The sequence below is a fragment of the Danio rerio genome, chromosome 14 (genome assembly GCF_052040795.2).
Source record: "Danio rerio strain M-AB ecotype USA chromosome 14, GRCz13ab, whole genome shotgun sequence".
In the NCBI taxonomy this organism is placed as follows: Eukaryota; Metazoa; Chordata; class Actinopteri; order Cypriniformes; family Danionidae; genus Danio; species Danio rerio.
This window is the reverse complement of record NC_141034.1, coordinates 1,095,001-1,105,000: the sequence shown is the minus strand read 5'-3', so window position 1 is coordinate 1,105,000 and position 10,000 is coordinate 1,095,001. Positions and strand designations below refer to the sequence as shown.

The 10,000-nt window shown below is 38.0% G+C and overlaps 1 protein-coding gene across 5 annotated transcripts in view; it reads left to right on the top strand.

Annotated features, from left to right (window-relative positions):
* The window catches only part of slc34a1a (solute carrier family 34 member 1a), a 25,898-nt gene that overhangs the window by 8,511 nt on the left and 7,387 nt on the right, over positions 1-10,000 (top strand). For 2 of the 5 annotated variants that reach the window (XM_087281113.1, XM_087281112.1), the window contains exons 6-11: positions 542-653; positions 2,535-2,730; positions 3,070-3,162; positions 6,035-6,152; positions 8,028-8,195; positions 8,636-8,752. In XM_087281113.1, coding sequence (XP_087137239.1) covers positions 542-653; positions 2,535-2,730; positions 3,070-3,162; positions 6,035-6,152; positions 8,028-8,195; positions 8,636-8,752 — 804 coding nt within the window. Of the gene's footprint in view, positions 1-541; positions 929-969; positions 2,731-3,069; positions 3,166-6,034; positions 6,153-8,027; positions 8,196-8,635; positions 8,753-10,000 lie in introns of all 5 variants that reach the window. The other 3 variants (XM_087281110.1, XM_087281109.1, XM_087281114.1) reach the window with 2 other exon arrangements.

Here is a 10,000-nt window from a genome sequence, read left to right as displayed (position 1 = left end):
TGTGTTTGTGTTTGAGCAGGTGGCTTTCAGAGTCACAATCTTGACAAAAAGCCGAAGCCTTGCAGAATCAGCCTTGAGTCACACAAAGCTCTTTGCTTTTCTCTGTGAATGAATGTCCAGTGTGTGAGAGTGTGTGTTCATTCACACTGGGCTCTTCAGCTAAAACACACAGTAGGAAAAGATCTAAAACACACTCCAGAAGAGGAAAACACAGCACTACTGAGTCTAAATTGAAAAATAAAAATGCTGGATGATTGCATGATTGAAGAGAGAGTCTGTGGAAAACTCCTGGGGACAATTAATGTCCACCGTATTACAATAAGTTATTCATTAATTATGAGTATTGAGATTAGAGTTAATACTGTGGTCAGCTGATCTGCTTGTGATGTTATGATTGACCAATCAGAAACGAGCATTCCAGAGAGCCGTGTAATACATTGCAGTAATGATTTACTGCATTTTTAATCTGATAAACTCATCTGTGTTGATCCCAGTCTTGTGACCGTCAGAGTGTTTGTGTTGTTTTCTGTGTGTGTCGCAGTGCTGGAAGTGAAATCTGCCGTCCCCATCATCATGGGCTCCAACATTGGCACGTCGGTCACCAACACCATCGTGGCTCTGATGCAGGCGGGGGAGAGGAACGAGTTCAAGCGGTACAAACTCTGTTTCATCAGGCTCTAATCAAACACTCTGAATCACTTAAAGAGGAGAAAATGATCTTATTAGCCTTTTCAAAGACACACGCATAGAGATTCTATACAATCAATCAATCAATTAATCAATCAACAAATCAATTGATTGATCAATCAATCAATAAATAATTCAATCTTCAAAACATTTCTGATCTTGTTGTCCCATCTATTTATCAATTGATCGATCGATCAATCAATCAATCAGTCAGTCAGTCAGTCAGTCAGTCAGTCAGTCAGTCAGTCAGTCAGTCAGTCAGTCAGTCAGTCAGTCAGTCAGTCAGTCAATCAATCATTCTGTCAATCAATCTGTCAATCAATCTGTCAATGAGTCAGTTAGCCAATCAGTCAATGAATTTGATCATCAATCAATCAGTCAGTCGGTCAATCAATCAGTCAATCAGCCTATCAATCAATCAATCAATCAATCAATCAATCAATCAATCAATCAATCAATCAATCAATCAATCAATCAATCAATCTGTTACTTAATCAGTCAGTCAATCAATCAATTTAATTGGTCATCAATCTAGTCAATCAATCAATCAATCAATCAATTGGTCAATCAATAAATCAATGTTTAAAACATTTCTGATCTTGTTGTCCCATCTATTTATCAATAAATCAATTATCACTCAATAAATTAATAAACGAATCAATTAATTAATCAATTAATCAATCTGTCTATTAGTTAGTCAGACAATCAATCAGTGAATTTGGTCATTTATTAATCAATTAATAAATCAATCAATTAATCAGTCAGTCAGTCAATTTGCCAAAAAGTCAATTATTCAATCAAACAATCAGTCAATCAATCAATCAGTTATTTAATCAGTCAGTCAATCAATTATTTTGTCAATCAGTCAGTCAGCCAATTAGCCAATCAATCAAATAATTTAATTGGTCATCAATCTAATCAATCAATTAATCATGTTCAATGTTCAAAACATTTCTGATTTCTGGTTTCTAGTTATCAACGAATCGCTCAATAAATTAATAAATAAATGAATGTATCAATCAATCAATTAGTCAGTCAGAAAATCAATTAATCAATCTGTTAATAAGTCAGTCAATTTGTCAGCCTTTTAGCCAAATAATCAATTAATTGAATTAATTATCAATCCAATCAATTAATCAATCAATCAATCAATCAATCAGTCAATTGGTCAATAGATCAATCAATCAAGAAAGTAAGTTAGTACGTCAGTCAGTTAATTTGTCAATCAATTCATTTGTTGTCCGTCAATCAGTCAATCAATCAATCAATCAATCAAATAATCTGTCAATCATTTAATCAATCAGTCGATTAAGCAGTCTGTGAATCAATCAATTATTCAATTTCATCATCAATCAGTCAGTCAGTCAATCAACAAATGAATCATGCGAGCAATTAATCAATTCATTATTCTATCAATCAATCAATTGATTGATCAGTTAGTCAATCAAAAAAATCAATCATCATTTTATCACTCTACCAATCAATCAGTGATCAATGATTTATTTATTTTATTTTCAGCGCCCTGACAACATGGACTGTTCATAAAAACAACAGCAGATTGTAGATTTACTGTGTGAACGTCTCAGAAGCAGAAGACACATGCTTGATTTCTAGCTTAGACCTATGATAAACCCATTAGCCGGTGAGTCGGTGAGTGACCGACCTGCTGTGCTGCTCAGACAGTCATTCAGCTCTGGACGCATCACAGACCTGCATCATTCATCATTTCCATTACATTACAGATCAAATGTGCTGCACATTCCTTCCAGAACATCTCATTATTTGGGGATAATTACGAGGCATCACTGATGTCGTGTGTGTGTGTGTGTGTGTGTGTGTGTGTGTAGGGCGTTTGCGGGAGCGACGATCCACGACTGTTTTAACTGGCTGTCTGTGCTGGTTCTGCTGCCGCTGGAGGTGTTTTCGGGTCTGCTCAGTTTTCTGGCCAGAGTGACGGTCAGCAGCTTTCAGATGCACAGCGGAGAAGAAGCTCCAGCGCTGCTCAAGACCCTCACTGAGCCCTTCACCACACTCATCATACAGGTGTGTGTGTGGGTTTACCTGTGTGTGTGTGTGTATCTAGTTGTAGGCAGTATTGTTTCAAGTATGGATTGGTTAAGTGCAGTGCATGCTACATATTGATGGTGTGCAGTGAGGGGTATGGAAGAGTCTGTGTGTGGGGTGTTGAGTGTTCATCAGCCTGATAGTCTGAGGGAAGAAGCTTTCCTTCAGTCGGCTAGTGCGTGACCTCTGGTTAAAGGAATATTGCAGGAGGAATGTTTGTTTATAATGCTGTTAGCGTGGATGTTTCAGTGTGTGTGTGTTCTGAGCTGTGTTTTCCATCAGTATCCTGCAGTAATACTGGTGTTTTTTTTCTTCCAGCTGGATAAATCCGTCATCACAGGCATTGCTCTGGGCGACGAGTCCATGCGGAATCACAGCCTCATCAAAGTCTGGTGCAAGTCCTCCGTCTTGGTGGTAACATTAACCCAACACACACACATTTATCACACTCATTCACACCCAGCATGATCACTCTCCACCCTCAAACGTTCTCTTTCACCCCAAGTTTTAGTTTCTTCTGTATCCAAAATGTCTTTTTTCTACTATATTTACTTTATGCTTACATTTACATTTAGTCATTTAGCAGACATTTTTATCCAAAGTGACTTACAAATGAGGACAAGGAAGCAACTTACACAACTATAAGAGCAACAATGAATAAGTGCTGTAGGCAAGTTTCTGGTCTGTAAAGTCTAAGAAGGAAAGTATTAGTACTTTTATAGTAATTTTATAGTAATTTTTTTATTTTTTTTTAGTAAATTTTTTTTTTTTTTTTGGGTACAGTTAGTGGTATATCCAGAGAGGCAATTGCAGATTAGGAAGTGAAGTGGAGACTAAATAGTTGGGTTTTTAGTAGTTTCTTGAAAGTAGCGAGTGACTCTGCTGTTCTGATGCAGTTAGGGAGTTCATTCCACCAACTGGGCAGATTGAGCGCGAGAGTTCGGGAAAGTGATTTCTTCCCTCTTTGGGATGAACCACGAGGCGACGTTCATTCACAGAACGCAAGTTTCTGGAGGACACATACATCTGCAGAAGTGAGAGCAGATAAGAAGGAGCAAAGCCAGAAGTCGCTTTGTAGGCAAACATCAGAGCTTTGAATTTGATGCGAGCAGCAACTGGCAGCCAGTGCAAACGGATGAGTAGCGGAGTGACATGTGCTCGTTTAGGTTCATTGAAGACCACTCGTGCTGCTGCGTTCTGGAGCAGTTGAAGAGGCTTGATAGAGTTCGCTGGAAGCCCGGCTAGTAGAGAGTTGCAGTAATCCAGTCTGGAGAGAACAAGAGCTTGAACAAGGAGTTGAGCTGCATGTTCAGATAAGAAGGGTCGGATCTTTCTGATGTTTTAGAGTGCGAATCTGCACGATCGAGCAGTTCTAGAGATGTGGTCAGAGAAGTTTAGTTGGTCATCAATCGTTACTCCAAGGCTTTTCACCATTTTGGATGCAGTAATGGTTGCCCCATCCATCTGGATTGAAAAGTTATGGTGTAGAGTCAGGTTGGCAGAAACTACAAGCATTTCCGTTTTTGCGAGGTTCAGCTGAAGATGATGATCTTTCATCCAGTGTGAAATATCCAACAGGCAGGCTGAGATGCGAGCTGGAACCGAGGGATCATCAGGATGAAAAGAGAGGTATAGCTGGGTATCATCAGCATAGCAGTGGTAGGAGAATCCATGTCTCTGGATGACTGGTCCTAGAGATGATGTGTAGATGGAGAAGAGAAGTGGCCCAAGAACAGAGCCTTGAGGTACCCCAGTGTTTAGATGCTGTAAGTTGGACACCTCTCCCCTCCAAGACACCCTGAATGACCTGTCAGTGAGGTAAGATCTGAACCATTGTATAACAGTGCCCACAACGCCCAGTGACTCAAGCGTAGATAGCAGGATCTGGTGGTTGACAGTGTCAAAAGCAGCTGAAAAATCCAGCAAGATGAGGACTGATGATTTAGAGTCTGCTTTAGCCAGTCTGAGATCCTCCACGACCGAGAGCAGGGCAGTCTCAGTTGAGTGGCTTACATGCAAGATCTCTGGGACTCTCTTTGCTTGGCTTTGTTATTGTCTTGTTCTCCTACTTTTGTTGCAAAGCATCCTTGAGCACTGGAAAGGCGCTACAGTATATGAAGTATTCATCCTTTATTCATCATACATATACACAGGGGATGCCCCCTTCCAGCCGCAACCCACAACTGGGGAAACACCCATACACACTCATTCACACACACTCATACACTACGGCCAATTTAGTTCATCAATTCTCCTATAGCGCATGTGTTTGGACTGTGGGGGAAACCAGAGCCCCCGGAGGAAACCTTCGCCAACACGGGGAGAACATGCAAACTCCACACAGAAATAAAAAAAAGTTAAATTGTCTGTAGAGTATGTGTGTGTGTGTGTGTGTGAATGAGAGTGTATGGCTTTTTTTCCCACTACTGGGTTGCAGCTGGAAGAGCATTCACTGCGTAAAACATATACTGGAATAGTTGTCGGTTCATTCTGCTGTGGTGACCCCTGATTAATAAAAGGTCACATCAAAGCACATTGAAAGATTGGGCAGCCCAGTCACCAGAAGTGAACATTATTGAGCATTTCTAGGGTAAGATGAAGGAGGAGGCGTTGAACATGCATCCAAAGACTCTTGATGAACTCTGGGATCCTGCTGAAGGCTTTCTTCTTCATTCCAGATGACTTTATTAATCAGTGATGTGAGTCATGTCAGAGATGTATGGATGCAGTCCTCCAAGCTCATGATGGAGTCAGACACAATATTCATTCTGTCTCCACTGCAGCAGCACTTTATATTCTATACTGGACATTATTTCTGTTCAGTGATGACACTTTAGTCTGAGCAGAGTCAGAGCTCACTGTCCTCATCAAATCAGTCAACATCAAGACATGATCAGATTTATTGAGCTCTCTAGTAATCTAGAGGCCTTTACCTTTCATAGAGACACTTCTGATATCAAATGACCAACTAGTTATTATTTGTTGTTCCTAAAACTTGGATAGATGACAAGACTTTTGTCAGTAGTATAATATCTAGGCAAGGTTTGTGGAGTTTATAAGTCCGTCCCTGCAGGAGAAAAGTAAGCCTCTCCTGGTCCGGTTGTGTTTGGACTTCTCAGACTATTTACAGAAAAGCTCCTGCTGTCAGTCTTTTCTGCCGTTCGTCATTCTCTTCGCACTGTCATGTCATAATTCACAAGACTGTGTGTGTCAGCGCTTCACACACACTCGCTGTTTGCTGCAGAGCTTTTGGAGAAACGTGTCTTTTTCGTTCTGTGTGCAGTCCTCGGTGAATGTGACGCATGCGGCCGTACGAAACTGCACTGGACTGCATTGTGGGAGGGATGGAGACCTGACCTGGATCACTCAGAATATCACCACACACATCAACACGGAGAAATGTGAGTGTCGTTTATTCAGAGGTCAGATGTGTTTTTCTTATTTCTCCTCATATGATTAAACTGATTTATTTGTTTATCTGTGTTGGACAAATCCACTAGAGGGCGCTGGCTATGTTTTTGCGAATCTAAAATGCATTACTTATGTAATGTTGTATGTTTTAGATGACAAATCCACTAGAAGGCGCCGTTTAATTTTTTGGCGAATCTGAAATGCTATTTAGGGTATGTTTTGTTGTACATTTTAGATTGTATCCACTAGAGGGCGCTGTTTCTGTGAATTTTAAATATGCTACTCACAGTATGCTTTGTTGTACATTTTAGATTACATCCACTTGAGAGCGCCGTTTTTTTGTGCGTCTACTAGACGGTGCTGTTTTGTCTTTGTGAATTTCAAATATGTTACAGACCGTTTATTGTACATTTCAGATGTCAAATCCACTAGAGGACGCTGTCTACATTTTTGTGAATCTGAAATGTGTCACTTAGGGTACTTTTTTGTTGTATTTTTCTGATGTTAAAATCACTAGAGGGCGCTGGCTTTATTTCTGCGAATCTAAAATACATTAGGGTATGATTTGTTGTACATTTAGATGATGAATCCACTAGAGGGCGCTGCATTTTTTACAAATCTGAAATGGTACTTAGGGTACATTTTGTTGTACGTTTCAGATGACAAATCCACTAGAGGGTGCTGTCTGAAATATGTCATCTAGGGTACATTTATTCTGTACATTCCAGATTTTCCATCTTCTTACTAAAAGGTGCTGTCTAGATTTTTTCAATTTTGAATTACCTCACTTATAGTACTTTTTGTTTTACGTTTCAGATGTCAAATGCAGTAGAGGGCGCTGTATTTTTTGTAAATCTGAAATGTTACCTAGGACACGTTTTGCCATACGTTTTAGATTACATCTACTAGAGGACGCTGTTTTTTTTCTTTATGAATTTCAAATACTTTACATTACGGTTTGTTGTACATTTTAGATGTCAAATCCACTAGAGGGCGCTGTCTACATTTTTGTGAATCTGTAATGCGTCACTTAGGGTACGCTTTTGTTGTACGTTTCAGATGTTAAATTCACTAGAGGGTGCTGCCTACATTTTTGCGAACCTGAAATGTTACTTGGGGTACGTTTTTTTTGTACATTTCAGATATCTAATCCACTAGAGGGCGCTGTCTACATTTTTGCGAATCTGAAATGCGTCACTCTGTACTTTTTTGCTGTACGTTTCAGATGTTATATTCACTATAGGGCGCTGTCTACATTATTGCAAATCTTAAATACATTACTCTGGGTACATTTTGTTGTACTTTTCAGATGCCAAATCCACTAGAGGGCACTGTCTACCATTTTGCGAACCTGAAATGGTACTTAGGGTACGTTTTGTTGTACGTTTCAGATGACAAATCTACTAGAGGCGCTGTCTACATTTTTGTGAACCTGAAATGCGTCATTGTTTTCATATTTAAAGATATTTGTGTACTACTTTGCTTCCCTGTGTGTGTAAAAAGCAATGTGTCTGCGTGTTTTGGACCCACAAGTAATAAAGACTCTGCAGCTTTTTGTTGGTCAATTGCACCGTCTGTTTCAGTCGCCTCAAAATAGCAATAGGCCAACAATGCACCTTAACACACCTCCTTTTCAGACCAGCACACCTTTAAGTCCACAAAGTGGCACAAATGCATTTGCTATCTAAACAACGTGAGATGCTTAACCGACCCTTGCACCGCTCTGAAAATAACAGAAAAAAAACACCTGTGCTGTACCTGGTGGTGTATTGCTCCAGGTGTGTGATATGACTCATAGGCTGAAGCAGGTATTTCTAATCCGCCTGTGTTGCTGTATATTATATATAGTGTGGTTTTCCGCTCAGGTCGTCATGTGTTCGTGGATACAGGGCTGTCAGATCTGGCTGTGGGACTCATTCTGCTGGCCGGATCTCTGATGCTGCTGTGCTCCTGCCTGCTGTTCATCGTTAAAGTGCTCAACTCACTTCTCAAAGGTCAAGTGGCCAAGGTCATCGAAGGGGTCATCAACACAGGTCAGTGTCTGCATGTATATATATATATATATATATATATATATATATACTAACTAACTAACTAACTAACTAATTAACTAACTGAATAAATAAATAAATAAATAAATAGAGATAAAATTAAATAATAATATTAAATGCATTTTTTAAAGATACCTGATTAAATAAAATTAAAAAATTAAATAAGTTTAATATTATTCACTTATATATTATTTGTATATTATATATTTATAAACAATAATAAAAATAATAATAATAAACAAAATTTAGAACATTTTGTTGCCTAAATCAAGTAAAGTGTGTTTTCCAATGGATCTGTGTATGTTGTGTGTGTGTGTGTGTGTGTGTGTGTGTGTGTGTGTGTGTGTGTGTGTGTGTGTGTGTGTGTGTGTGTGTGTGTGTGTGTGTGTGTGTGTGTGTGTGTGTGTGTGTGTGTGTGTCAGATTTCCCGTATCCTCTAGGATGGCTGTCTGAATATCTGGCGATGCTGATGGGAGCAGGAATGACCTTCATCATCCAGAGCAGCTCCGTCTTCACCTCCGCCCTCACTCCACTCATCGGTCAGTTTCCCCTTTGTTTTCTATTTATTTATTTATTTACTATTAATTAATTAATTTATTATTTATTTACTTATTTTTTTATTATATTTTTATGTATTTATTTATTTACTTATTTATTATGTATTTATGTATTTATTTATTTACTTATTTTTTATTATGTATTTATTTATTATTTATTTATTCATTTATTTATTTACTCATTTATTCATTTATTTATTTATTTACTATTTATTTTTTATTTATTTATTTATTTATTTACTATTTATTTATTTATGTTTGTACTTTCATTTTAGTTGTCTTTTATTGCTTTAGTCTTAATTCCAAAATGAATTCTCATTGCACTTAACAAGCATTTAATCATTTATGAAGGAATTAAAATGCTTTGTTTCGTTATTTCATCTTCACTTACAAGAAGCAGAGTATTTATAGCTGCTGTATATTTCTGTTCGTTAGCATCCCGTCTCTTTGTGCTCCCTGGCAGCAAAGTTACAAACTGCTGTTACACCTAAAAACATGTTCTTGATTCCTTAGTCCCGCTCCTTAGTCATCACATGTCTCTATTTAAGCATTTAAACACGTACATTTTATACTTGATACCATTTTGCTTTTATCTTTAGTTAAGAACTTTTAGATTTGTGCTGGAAAACTAAACAAAAATACACAGAATACATAATTAATCATGTTTAATATCTAAAAAACTATTAAATGAACATTTTCTTGAGAAGCAAAATGTCATATGAAGTCTTGTTTTCTCAATGTTTAATCAAAAATGAATTTAAATTTAAAATAAGACTCAATATTTGCCAGCAGGGTCATAAAAACTAATAAATTCACAAAGAAAACAAGACTATGTCTGTTCTTGTTTGTGCTGTTGAGTCTGCCAGTAAACAAGACTTAATCTTCTGTCAGTTTGCTTCTCAAGTAAATCTGTATATATTTAGATTGTTTATATATTTATAGTGTAAAAACCATGAAATATAGTAAGAAGTGAGTCATTCTGCGTCTGATAAACAAAAGGCAGCAGATTTTGCAGTGTTTTTGGGGGAATAGTTTCAGGCAGCTGTGAAAATCCACAGAGAGGATTGTGTTTCATGCTTCACTGAGACAGAAATACAGAAAGATCTTTACGTGCAACTCGAAAACTTTGGAAGAAGTCCTTAGTTCAAAGATGACCATGCTTTTTGCAGAAAGCACTTTTTAATGTGATGATTCAGTCGTTTTGTTCAGCTCTGAATCAACCAACACACA